Source organism: Salmo trutta, chromosome 18 (assembly GCF_901001165.1).
Source record: "Salmo trutta chromosome 18, fSalTru1.1, whole genome shotgun sequence".
Lineage (NCBI taxonomy): Eukaryota > Metazoa > Chordata > Actinopteri > Salmoniformes > Salmonidae > Salmo > Salmo trutta.
Window position 1 is genome coordinate 38642966 of NC_042974.1, and position 14013 is coordinate 38656978.

At 41.2% G+C, this 14013-nt stretch overlaps 1 protein-coding gene across 8 annotated transcripts in view; it reads left to right on the forward strand.

Annotated features, from left to right (window-relative positions):
* LOC115153276 (protein bicaudal C homolog 1) overlaps positions 1–14013 on the forward strand; it is a 76057-nt gene that overhangs the window by 40993 nt on the left and 21051 nt on the right. For 6 of the 8 annotated variants that reach the window (XM_029698548.1, XM_029698545.1, XM_029698546.1 and 3 more), the window contains exons 3-6: positions 1171–1240; positions 11164–11243; positions 12352–12513; positions 13539–13592. In XM_029698548.1, the coding sequence (XP_029554408.1) occupies positions 1171–1240; positions 11164–11243; positions 12352–12513; positions 13539–13592 (366 nt within the window). The remainder of the gene's footprint in view (positions 1–1170; positions 1241–11163; positions 11244–12351; positions 12514–13538; positions 13593–14013) is intronic. The other 2 variants (XM_029698550.1, XM_029698544.1) reach the window with 1 other exon arrangement.

Consider the following 14013-nt stretch of genomic DNA (forward strand, 5'->3'; position numbering starts at 1 on the left):
ATGTGAGGTTTGGAGGTCCTTGCATAACCACTGGAGTCCATGAAGAACATGGAGCAGCTTCATACTGTATGAGGGAACATTCATAGGGTGCTCACGTGTTCAAGCCAGTCTGAGTTCATTCCTTCTCCACCTAAAAACACGAGCCCCTGGTACGCGTTAAAACAAATAATCACGACAGGACCTTTGTGAAAACAAGGAAATTGAAGGACAAGGACAGATCTCTGTGTTTTGGAGATGGATGGTTTTCTGAGATTTTAGTTTCTAATGTAAACCACCAGTCAGCAGGTCTCCATTAGGCGATGCAGATGGTTCATGTTTCTCATGGCTGAACTGTTTGATCCCCAGTCTATGTTCAGGAAGTTATGTGATAGTGAGCGGCCTCATGAGCGTGTGGATGAGGCCTGTAGTACCTCAGAATAACACACTCTTTCCTCTTGGACTTGCACTTTTGCTCTTTATTTTTTTGTTTCACATTCATGCATATGCTCCTGGTTACGATGGGTAGGCTTGTCAAAGGGGTCTCACATAGATTGCAGCTGACACTTTTCACGTGTTCCTAAGCCAACAACACCCAGTCCACTTTCAGAAAATATGGAGATGTTGGCTTTTTTTTGTCACAGAGTACATTTGTTTCAGTAAGCTTATATCAAAAGCCATGTTTTCGCTGGATCATACCATTTCTCAACCGTTCTGGTTGATTTCCCCCCAAAATGTGTAGATTGTAGGCCTCTCTTCATAGGTGCTCTCCAAAGTCAGCATGGCAAGAGGTTGGAGGAGGTGTAGGGCAGTAGAGGCAATGAGGCATTGTCCAAAGTTTAGACAAGCCTCGAGCCACATTCAATCAGCCATAAACACAGCAGACGTGTGAATTTTTCTGGCTAGTGCTTACTAGAACGTGGTCCTCATTTATACTGTTTATTTGAAGTGAGGCTGGATTTCTGTTATGTTTAAAATGACACGTGTTAAGATTTGTATATATCAATGTGTACCATGCAGTTATCTGTCATGTAGAATTGGTCATTTAAACGGACTACAGTATAGGCAGTCTCAAGAAGAAGCATTATGGTGTTATTGTTTTCCTGATCTCCATTTTTGTTCAGTATATTAAACATAGATATGTAATGACACTTTATTTTTCCTTTTATTGAATATGACCAATATCTCTTTCAGGTCATGGATGAAACCAAAACACAGATAGCGTGGCCTTCCAAATTGAAGATCGGAGCCAAGTCCAAAAAAGGTGAATGTTGTCTGTTTTGATTCTACAACAACAGCTCAGCTGAGGTTATATCAAAAGTAACAGAATATCCTTCTTGTTAACTGCTCTACATTTGACTGTTGCTTTTTCATTACCGGGTGTAAGTCTTTAGTTTTGTTTTTGGAAGATATTTGCTGATGTCTATACATGAAGACTATAAATCAGTTAATTTGCAATGACGACATAGGTTTGTTAGTTTTAGCCCTGAATGACCCCCCTAAGTCATTTTTATAATCGAGAAGAATCAGTGTTTTATTTTTAACTGAAAGAATGTGCTTAGTGAAGTAATCAGTGATGGGAAAAGTATTCCTTTGTCATACTTGAGTAAAGGTAAAGATGCCTTAATAGAAAATGACTCAAGTGAAAGTCACCCAGTAAAATACTACTTGAGTAAAAGTATCTGGTTTTAAATGTACTTAAGTACAGTGGTAGAAAAAGTACTCAATTGTCATACTTGAGTAAAAGTTATACACCAAATGTCTTGTTTTTTACATTTTATTTATGGACATACAGGCACACTCCAACACTTGGACATAATTTACAAAGGCAGTATTTGTGTTTAGTGAGTCTGCCAGATCAGAGGCAGTAGGGATGAAACAGTTATAGGTGCATGAATTGTACCATATTGCTGTCCTGCCTGAGCATTTGAAATGTAACGAGTATGTTTCGGTGTCAGGGATAATGTACTCTATGGGAGTAAAAAGTACATATTTTCTTTAGGAATGTAGTGGAGTAAAAGTTGTCAAAAATAGTAAAGTACAGATACTATTTAAGTAAAAATACTTAAGAGTACTACTTTTGAAGTACTTTACACCACTGGAAGTAATTATAGAGGGGATATGTATATCAAGGTCGCAGCAGCATTCATCGTTTCACCGCTTACTTTAAAAAACATATTTATGTTTAAAGATAAAAGCTTCTACTTTTCTGTTTGGTCAGTAATTTCAGAGTTTGCCATTCTAATCAGAATTTGCACCAATTTGTGAGTTTGTACGAGGAATGTTGAGTTAGGAGTTATCTGCATGTAATGTCTGAGAAGTTCCAGTGCACTGCCAATAAAATACTACTGCTATTTAAAGCTTGTTTGGGGAGGGGGGGTTGGTTTCGACATGCCCCCTTTGTTGACCCCAATGGAATGCCAGTGTGCATCTTCATGCCAGATGTGAAATCCCAAAACAACTTCCTGAACTTGACCCAGAAGTTGATGAGTTTACACTGGAGTCTTTTTAGGGCTGACCCCATTTAGTAGACTGGTCGATTAATTGGTCAATAGGCTGTTGGCCGACCAAGATTTTTTTTGTGAGTGAGTGAGTGAGTGAGTGAGTGAGTGAGTGAGTGAGTGAGTGAGTGAGTGAGTGAGTGAGAGTGTGTGTGTGTTTAAATGATGGCACATGAGACACCTGTTTAATTCACGCCTGTCTGTGGACTAATCCATTGTGAAGGCCGCAGGGATGGCACACCAGTATCACCAGTAGTACATTTGCTGTTAATTCACATAATTTCTCATCTCCAATGTTTGTTTGGTTACTGTAATTTCTGTTAATGCATTACCGTCTTACCGTTGTCATTGTACTGTAGGAGTGGACACGTTGTTTGCAGAGCGCACAACCTAGGCTACAAGTTTTGGTTTATTTCATTCCATTTACAAGTTGTCATTGTGTTCTTTGTCTTTTTGTTTGGAGCGCTCCTGTCCATCTGGAGTAAGGACACGCACCTGATTACACATATAACTAGGCCTAGGCTACCTGGCCTGCTCACAAATGTAGGCCTATAAATGTGCCCATTTGGGGATGTGATACTATTTCTGATTTGTCTTAACTCACCATCACTGTGGAGCTTTTCAAAGTATTTTTTTCTTTGCCTCAAACAGCAAGTCAACAAAGTCTGTTTTTATATCCATTGAGAATGACAAAAGTTCCACAATGTAGCCTATTTGAAAAGTTTCATGCTCTGATCTGGTGGAAAGATCATATAATAGTCCTACCTGATTACTTCTTATCCCTTGCGCAAATAGCCTACAGCTGTGTCTGTCTGTCGAGCTCACTGGCAGGGAAACTCTGAGGGCCCAGCATATTTTATACAATGCTGCAAGTTTGCTAGCATGAGCTTTGGGCTGCACCAATTAATACAATTGTTGATACAATGTTTCAAGTTCCTTGCAGACAGGCCATGCTTAGCCAATTTAAATTTTATTTATTTCACCTTTATTTAACCAGGTAGGCAAGTTGAGAACAATTTCTCATTTACAATTACGACATGGCCAAGATGAAGCAAAGCAGTTTGACACATACAACAACACAGAGTTACACATGGAGTAAAACAAACATACAGTCAATAATATAGTAGAAAAATAAGTCTATATACAAAGTGAGCTAATGAGGTGAGATAAGGGAGGTAAAGGCAAAAAAGGCCATGGTGGCGAAGTAAATACAATATAGCAAGTAAAACACTGGAATGGTAGATTTGCAGTGGAAGATAGAAATAATGAGGTGCAAAGGAGCTAAATAAATACAGTAGGGGAAGAGGTAGTTGTTTGGGCTAAATTATAGATGGGCTATGTACAGGTGCAGTGATCTGTGAGCTGCTCTGACAGCTGGTGCACCTGTTAAGGTATAGGGCGCAGTATTTTCACGGCCGGATGAAAAACGTACCCAAATTAAACTGCCTACTACTCAGGCCCAGAAACTAGGATATGCATATTAGTAATAGATTTGGATAGAAAACACTCTGAAGTTTCTAAAACTGTTGATGATGATGTCTGTGAGTATAACAGAACTCATATGGCAGGCAAAAACCTGAGAAAAATCCAACCAGGAAGTGGGAAATCTGACACTTGTAGTCTTTCAAACCTTTGCCTATTGAAACTACAGTGTCTGTGGGGTCATTTTGCACTTCTTAAGGCTTCCACTAGATGTCAACAGTCTTTAGCAAGTTGGTTGAGGCTTCTATGGTGAATTTTGAGGGAATAACAGCCGGTTCAAGCAGTGAACTGTCTGAGGTCATGTAGTTACTTCATGCGCATTCACGCATGGCTAGCATTTTATTTTTCTTCTGTAATGAATACGCTATTGTCCGGTTGGAATATTATCGATTATTTATGTTAAAAACACCCTAAGGATTGATTGTAAACATCGTTTGACATGTTTCTACAAACGGTAATGGAACTTTTGAGCTTTTCGTCTATTGATTTGCGCTCCCGCATCGTGCCTTTGGAATAGTGTTCTGGACGCGGCAACAAAACGGAGGTATTTGGACATAAATGATGGACTTTATCGAACAAATGAACATTTCTTGTGGGAGTCCTGCGAGTGCATTCCGCCGAAGATCAGCAAAGGTAAGGAAAGATTTATGACACTAATTCAGAGTTTTGTTGATGCCATGACTTGGCGGGTAGCTGTATAGCTTGCATTGATGGCTGAGCTCTCTACTCAGAATATTGAACAATGTGCTTTCTCCGTAAAGCTATTTTGAAATCTGACACAGCGGTTGCATTAAGAAGTAGTGTATCTATAATTCTTTAAATAATTGTTATATGTTTTGTCAACGTTTATGATAAGTATTTCTGTAAATTAATGTGCACATTCATCGGAAGTTTTGGGAGGCAAACATTTTCTGAACATCACGCGCCAATGTAAAATGCTGTTTTTGGATATAAATATGAACTTGGTCGAACAAAGCATGCATGTATTGTGTAGCATGATGTCCTATGAGTGTCATCTGATGAAGATCGTCAAAGGTTAGTGCTTAATTTTAGCTGTATTTCTGGTTTGTGACGCCTCCTTGCTAGGAAAATGGCTGTGTGGCTTTTCTTGTTTAGGTGGTGTCCTAACATAATCTAATGTTTTGCTTTTGCTGTAAAGCCTTTTTGAAATCGGACAATGTGGTCGCATTAAGGAGAAGTGAATCTTTAAAATGGTGTAAAAAAGTCGTATGTTTGAGAAATTTGAATTATTAGATTTTTTATGTTTTGTATTTCGTGCCCTGCTATCCCATTGGCTGTTGGCTAGGGGTCCCGCTGGCGGAACGGGGTTCCGCTAGCGGAACGTCTGTCCTCAACAGGTTAAAGCTAGTGAGGGAGATAAGTGTTTCCAGTTTTAGAGATTTTTGTAGTTCGTTCCAGTCATTGGCAGCAGGGAACTGGAAGGAGAGGCGGCTGAAGGAGGAATTGGCTTTGGGGGTGACCAGAGAGATATACCTGCTGCAGCGCGTGCTACAGGTGGGTGCTGCTATGGTGACCAGTGAGATAAGGGGGAACTTTACCTAGCAGGGTCTTGTTGATGACCTGGAGCCAGTGAGTTTGGCGACGAGTATGAAGTGAGGGCCAGCCAACGAGAGCGTACAGGTCGCAGTGGTGGGTTGTATATGGGGCTTTGGTGACAAAACGGATGGCACTGTGATAGACTGCATCCAATTTATTGAGTAGGGTATTGGAGGCTATTTTGTAAATGACATCGCCAAAGTCGAGGATCAGTAGGATGGTCAGTTTTACGATGGTATGTTTGGCAGCATGAGTGAAAGATGCTTTATTGCGAAATAGGAAGCCAATTCTAGATTTAACTTTGGATTGGAGATGTTTGATGTCTGGAAGGAGAGTTTACTGTCTAACCAGAAACCTAGGTATTTGTAGTTGTCCACATATTCTAAGTCAGAACCGTCCAGAGTAGTGATGCTGGACAGGCGGGCAAGTGCAGGCAGCGATCGGTTGAAGAGCATGCATTTAGTTTTACTTGCATTTAAGAGCAGTTGGAGGCAATGGAAGGAGAGTTGTATGGCATTGAAGCTCGTCTGTACGGTAGTTAACACAGTGTCCAAAGAAGGGCCAGAAGTATACAGAATGGTGTCGTCTGCGTAGAGGTGGATCAGAGACTCACCAGCAGCAAGAGCGACATCATTGATGTATACAGAGAAAAGAGTCGGCCCAAGGATTGAATCCTGTGGCACCCCCATAGAGACTACCAGAGGTCCAGACAACAGGCCCTCCGATTTGACACACTGAACTCTATCAGAGAAGTAGTTGGTGAACCAGGCGAGGCAATCATTTGAGAAACCAAGGCTGTTGAGTCTGCCGATGAGGATGTGGTGATTGACAGTCGAAAGCCTTGGCCAGGCCAATGAATATGGCTGCACAGTATTGTTTCTTATCGATGCCGGTTGAGATATAGTTTAGGACCTTGACCGTGGCTGAGGTCCACCCATGACCAGCTCTGAAACCGGATTGCATTGCGGAGAAGGTGCGGTGGGATTCGAAATGGTCGGTAATCTGTTTGTTAACTTGGCTTTCGAAGAGCTTAGAAAGACAGGGTAGGATTGATATAGGTCTGTAGCAGTTTGGGTCAAGAGTGTCACCCCCTTTGAAGAGGGGGATGACCGCAGCTGCTTTCCAATCTTTGGGAATCTCAGACGACACGAAAGAGAGCTTGAACAGGCTAGTAATAGGGGTTGCAACAATTTCGGCAGATCATTTTAGAAAGAGAGGGTCCAGATTGTCTAGCCCGGCTGATTTTGTAGGGGTCCAGATTTTGCAGCTCTTTCAGAACATCTGCTGACCGGATTTGGGAGAAGGAGAAATGGGGAAGGATTGGGCGAGTTGCTGTGGGGGGTGCAGTGCTGTTGACCGGGGTGGGTGTAGCCAGGTGGAAAGCATGGCCAGCTGTAGAAAAATGCTTATTGAAATTCTCAATTATAGTGGATTTATCGGTGGTGACAGAGTTTCCTATCCTCAGTGCAGTGGGCAGCTGGGAGGAGGTGCTCTTATTCTCCATGGACTTTACAGTGTCCCAGAACTTTTTTGAGTTTGTGTTGCAGGAAGCAAATTTCTGTTTGAAAAAGCTAGCCTTGGCTTTTCTAACTGCCTGTGTATATTGGTTTCTAACTTCCCTGAAAAGTTGCAAAACACGAGGGCTGTTCGATGCTAATGCAGAATGCCACAGTGATTTAATGGGTATTTATTTAATGGGTATTTATTCTTATCAGGATATTTTCAACCTGCTGGCTACAATGTTTTTATTTGTTGGCTTTATGTAGGCTATTTTTACATGTTGGCAATAGAAGTTTATTTTAGATTTGTATCGTTTTCATTTAGATGTAATTTTTATTAACCGCATGACATTGATTTTGATATATGAAAACTTTATTAAATGAAATGTAACTGTCCCATGAAAATGTGCATATGAAAATCATAACTGGCATGTAGAAATGGTACGATTACTTGGCACTCCAAATGGAAAAGATTGCAGAACGAGAAGGGTCGGGTACAGGTTTTTGTTCTTCTGGTTAGGCTATATTGATCTCGGCTCCCTCCCTCTTTAGTAATATGTGTGTCTTAATTTTTAATCGCAGTGCTTGAAGCATTAGACAAGCTCAGCCTACAAATAGTTGATTTTATTGAAACACAGTGTAACCAGTGTGAAATGGCTAGCTAGTTAGTGGGGTGCGCGCTAATAGCGTTTCAATTGGTGAAGTCACTCGCTCGAGACCTTGAAGTAGTTGTTTCCCTTGCTCTGCAAGGGCCTCGGCTTTTGTGGAGCGATAGGTAACGATGCTTCGTGGGAGGCAGTTGTTGTTTGCAGAGGGTCCCTGGTTCGAGCCCAGGTAGGGGCGGAAGCAAAACTGTTACATCTATATATTGAAAAATACACGGTTTTAAAATGTTGACCAATTGATTGGTCGAAAGAACAGACAACTCTCGCTCGACTAAGATTTTTTTTTAGTCGGGGACAGTTCTAAATCTTTTTAACAGCTCTTCTACTCCTAATCGACTTCTTAAGCTCATTCACAAAACAAACTTAAATTGGAAGAACAGTTTGTCCATTTATATTCAGCCCTATGATTTGTTGGCTATCAGCCTTTTAGTATTATATAAACCAAAAGGAGAGGTATGAACAATGTCCACTAATCTCTTCCAGTTATCTCATGGGTGCATGCACTGCGTTTTTGTGCATTTGGAGGAAAAAAGACATGCATTTGTGACCCTTTCTGCTTAACAGCTAGAGGGGAGAGCCAAATACATTTTTCTGGACACTAGATGAATTCAGCCTAAATATTTTGGTTTTATTTTGTTAAGACACTCCAGGACTGAATTTATACATAGCAGATTGTGGATGAATACTTTTTTCATTTTTCTATCTGTAAAATAATAAAGGTACGTTTTTAAAAAGAAAAGGTAATCGCTAAAAGTGTTTTGACATATCAACAATTCCCTTTGTTTAAGTCTGGAGAATATGTCTAAGAATAATCACTTAGAATTTGGTGAATGCAGATGCTTCTGAGGCTGAGAAAAATATTTTGGCGTGTGGGAAGAGTGACTTTTGGGAAATGGCAGTTAAAGGGGCAATCTGCAGTTGCTACATCCATTTTATGTACCCATTGATTCTTGAAGAATATAAATTATAAATGGCTAATGAACTTAGTTCAACTGTCGTACCCCAATACAGCCCAAAGTATAAGCTTGTTTTACTTCAATGTTTGTAAACAAAGTAAATGTAAACAAACACTATATAGACCTAAAACATGGTAAAAACTATCATTTTGATATCATGTATATCCAGTCCTTGTATCCATAGCTCTCATCTACAGATGTAGGATCTTAATTTGAGCCAGTTTGCTACAGCAGGTAAATAATCCTGCAGCGTAAGGAAATGTGGATTATTATGTCGATTATAATTAATGGCCATTTTTTGTAGGGGTTGATACATTTTTCGTCAGGGCAAATCAAGTCTGACATTTTTAAGTGGAAATTATAAACTGTAGAAGCCTTATTAAACCTCTAATACACTACAAGTTTGCATTTCCTGCACTGCAGGAAAATGATCAGCAACAAAAGAGAGCTTTTCACCGAAACAGGGTGAGGGAAAATATTTTATTGTTTCAGCTGCAGTGATTGCTGCTTTAAAGACAAGTACAATGGATTTACACTACCAAACGCAAAATACCTATTAGACTCAGTCACCATCTCTTCAAAGTAAGTTACTAATGTATGTAGTCCAGTTTGTTACATTCTATGAAATTATGGATGCATGTCCATTTAAGTGGTTACAATTCCTGAAAGTTTGATGACGGTAGTATAAACGAATGAAAATATAAATGTATATTTAACTTTTTGACACTTATTTTTTCTTCTTGAAAATACTCCTGTTAATGGACCAAAATGGCAACAAAAAAATCTAAATGGATAAGTAGATGCAAAAATTATATTTTAGCCTGTGGTGCCTGGCTTTAAATAATGTAAGCCCATTCTGGCAAAAGTCATTAACGTTGACGGTAAGCAGAGAGGGGTCAAATGGTTTCTTTTGTGTCAAGTGTCAACTTCCAATACCTTTTTTCTCAGCTGTCATATTGTATGTATTTCTGAGTGTTTTGTGTGCCAAATTAAGACTTAAGGTGTTCATTTTCTATTCCACAATCAATCATAAGAGTACACGCGTCATACTTAAGAAATGTGGGGGGTTTTAACATCACACATAGCAACACTAATTTAGCCCCCTAACGTAATGAGTGCCAGATGGGTAGGGGAGCGGAAGGCCAACACCCTCTGCTGGTCTCTAGTCACAGCTGTGTGTTTGGAACGTTTCCTGAAACCAAAGCTGTGAGGGTCTCTTCTAATACTGCTGTGTTTTTACTTTGTTTTTCTGTCTCAGACGGCACCCACTCCTATCGTGATGTAACCCATTGTGGATTTGAGAGGCTTTTGGGTTGTTTTTGTGAGGAACAAAATATCGTCTCACAGCTGTTTTTTCACCCTTCTGTGATCTCACCTCAGCGTTGAGGCCACGAAGGTCCCATGTCACACTGACGAGATCCACACAGCCTTCCACTGCTCCCACAATCCCCCCATAGGCCCGTAAAACGTGGAGCACAGAGGCTCCTAAACGCTTCCCTGCAGCAGCATTCCAGAGCCTAGCCAACCCTGATCTCTCCTCAGTGAGGATCAGGGCCAGTTCATGTGCTTTCCTCTCACTTTTTGTTTTGTGACTCTTTAAAAAAAATGTTTACCTTTTATTTAACTAGGCAAGTCGTTTAAGAGAAAATTCTTATTTTCAATGACTGCCTGGGAACGTTCTGCCCTTGTTCAAGGGCAGAACAACAGATTTTTACCTGGTCAGCTCGGGGATTCGATCTTGCAACCTTTCGGTTACTAGTCCACTAGGCTACCTGCCACCCCAAACTCCATGGAGAGTTTCTGTTTGGTTTGTGTAATTGGAGTTGTGGTGTTAGGCCTATACAGCGCAGTATAACACACTGTTCTGTTTCTTTCAGTGATTACCTACATTTCCATGTACTATTCTGTTTAACAGTATAGGCTTTTATATGCATTTTACTGCTCAACAGCTCTAAAATCTCTAAACCCAACAAATATCAATAGGTTAAAAAGTGTCCGTAAGTAAACTCTAAATATTTTCTAATGTAGGAGTACAGTAAATCTGAGCTATTTGTGGTGTGTGGGGGGAGGGGGATTCCTGGAAGGAGCTTAACTGACTTCCTGCCCCTCCATACAGTCAACACAGGGGGCTCCTAGGACCTGGCTCGCCGCATGGCCAAATGGACTCTACAGTCATGAGCATTGAGCATACGTCCAGCTCTTTTTATCAACACAAGATAGTTAAATGGAAACGCACCCTAGCAGGCAATTGTTCTCTATTTTCTATGCAAACTTTCTAAATGTCGGGGGGAAATCACACATTTGATCCAACATTGCTGTGTAACAGGCCATAATGGGAGTTGGCACATCTGAAATGAGCATTTACCTCAACAGTGTTTTGTCTGATGTCATAATCATGAATGCCATCAATGCATTCACCTGATGTATAGTCTTGGGAAAAGGTGATAAACTAATCTCTTCATAACCTCTTTCTGGCTCCTTTTGTTCTCGCCGTATCTTAACCTGTCCATCACGTCTCTCCCTTCAGATCCGCACATTAAGGTTTGTGGAAAGAGAGACAACGTGAGGGAAGCCAAAGACCGAATCATGTCAGTCCTCGACACAAAGGTGCGTATGAATGATGGAAAGGTATTTGTTTTGTTCTCATGGCAACACCAACACTGACATCGGTAATTTATCAACTAGGGGATGGTAGTCACAGATGTATCCAGTGAGTGTCTCTGGCTGTCATTTCATGCTCTAGGAAACCTTGGTTTACTTTCTAATTGGTTCCGTTTAAAATTTGAGTGGCTTGGTAACACACTGAGAAATGGAGTGACGGAGGCAAAGCGAGATGGATGGAGAGTAAGGGGCCCTGTGGATTTCACCAAGGTGGCAGGGGTCCACCATTTTAGAAAATAACTCCCTTCCACATCTTTCCCAGTCTATTTTCCCTCTCTCTCACACCTTATTTGGCTCACTCACTACATCTCCAACAGAGTTCAAATGACAGGCGGCTTTCTCAGACGTGTGATATGAATTGCCACCACGATGGCCAGTACTTAATTTCCTGAGTGTGTATTGGCTCAGCATGGTGCATGTCCTGTCTCTATGGCAACAAACATCCACATCCCAAAATGGGCACACCATAGCACCACCTGTGGGCAGGTTTTATCCTAACACTCTAAACAATTATTTTCTCTGCACACGGTCAACACATGATTGCCTACATAAAGGGGATACCTAGTCAGTTGTCCAACTGAATGTATTCACATATTGCACCCCAATGAGTTCAACATGAAACAACCATGATTAGTTGGCATTTTAAAGCAATGGTTTGTCGAATGAAACTTTTTGAAATATTTAACATACTTTTTGGCTCATCTGCTTTAGCTCTCTGGGTAATTAGCCATCTGAAAGGGTTTATGTTTGATATGATTGGTTATATTCCTCATGCTTCTCATGGTGGACCCATCTGCCTGGCAGTGGTGTCTGACCAGAGCCAGGGTCTTGGTGGAAGAGATGCATCCTATTTGTCTTCGGCTTATTAGCCGAGGGGGATTCAAGCTGTATCAATATTCACAATATTGCCATGGTTTACAATCATATATGTGGTATAAAATGTAATATTTATGCATGTAAGATTTCTATCATATCATTCACTAAGTATTATTAAGTACATTGAATGGCAGGCCATGCTTAAGAAGAGTGTCTCCCCCTCCTTCCTCTCCTCCAGCAGACTAACAGGGTAACCCTTAAGATGGACGTGTCCCACACAGAGCACTCCCACGTCATCGGCAAGGGAGGCAACAACATCAAGAAGGTGATGGAGGACACGGGTTGCCACATCCACTTCCCCGACTCCAACCGCAACAACCAGGCGGAGAAGAGCAACCAGGTACGGAGAGATACACCGCTGTATATGTACAGTTAACAATGTACACAGGATCTGATAGACTGAATACGAATTCATGTGCTGTGCCATCATTAACCACATTTGTGTGGGACTGTCAAGGGTTCTTTGTTTGCACAGGCTTTATTCACCAGTATTTACTATTTTTAACCACATATTAAACTGGTTTATCCTCATTTTGAGTGTGTCCAATTTGTTAGTTGCTAGAGTGGCTTGAAATGACCATGTTGCAGAGAGCTGCTGTAATTGGCTGTGCCGTAGGAAGCCAGTGTGTTTGGGCTGGATTGGATAGACAAGCAGTTGGAAGCGGCTGTCATTTCATTTACATACACCTCTGGAGGAGGCACGCTGCCAATCTCTTCGCATGTGTCATGCAATCACACACCAAACTTTGCAAGCTATCCCTTACCTTAAACACCTTGTACCTCAAACCCAGTTTGTGTGAGGAGGCAGTGCTGACCCAAACTAGATGGTACCAGCTGGTCTCAAATACTGAGGCTTAATTTGTTCTGAAGTGCTGATTAAAGTTGGCAGAAGTTATGGTTCTTTGGGTCAGCGCTTGCCTTACTCCATTATGGTGAGTTACAGATGAAAGGCTTGAAAAGGAAGAGAGGAGGAGAGAGATTACCGCTCCGCTGGCAGGATATCTAATGAAGGCATTTATCTCCTTTTTAGATTTCTGTCGCAATTATTTTAATTGCAGGCACGCATTCAGGATGTGAAGTGTTGAAAGGCAATTTTTTTAAATTACGGGTTGGGGTTTTTAAATATGCTAAAAGCCTACAAACCATTTTTCTCTTTATGATGTTATTCTGATTGGGTTTTGATAAAAAACATAACATAAGCTATGGAAATTAGAATGACCAGACCAAATGGAAATACGAGAGAAGAGCTTTGGCTCTAAGCTTTTTTCATTTTTTTCCAGTTTTGATTCCAGTTTTAGATTCCAGTTTTGATGTAACCATAATAGCTAAACTATAACAATGACTTCTGTCGCTCCATTTCAACAGGTGTCCATTGCAGGTCAGCCAGGAGGGGTAGAGGCAGCTCGTGCCAAAATCAGGGTAAGTCGGATGTCATTTCTATGGAGGTCTCTGAAGTCTGAACTATAGACCTCGGAACAGGCTGTTATTGTAAGCCTGTGTCACTACAGTCATCCTTTCGTTGTCCTATAACTGCATGTGATAGCTGTGGAGCCTGTGAACTCCGAGGTAATGCTCTGGCCATAGCCCATGTGGCACAGGGCACATAGGAAACAGTTCAAACCCAGCACACAGTCTGGCCTTGTAGAGTGTGCTCGGCTCGCCTCAGATTCAGCTCCAGCTCAGAGGGCGGTGGGCCATTCTGCTTGTGTGAGCCTCTGCTGTCCAGACCTTCCTTGTGTTTCGCCACCATCACAATTCTTCACACGCATGTGCTTTCTTTCCAAGTGGACCAAAACAAATAAGCTCAATGAGAGAGGAAAGAAAGAGGGAGAAAAAAGTA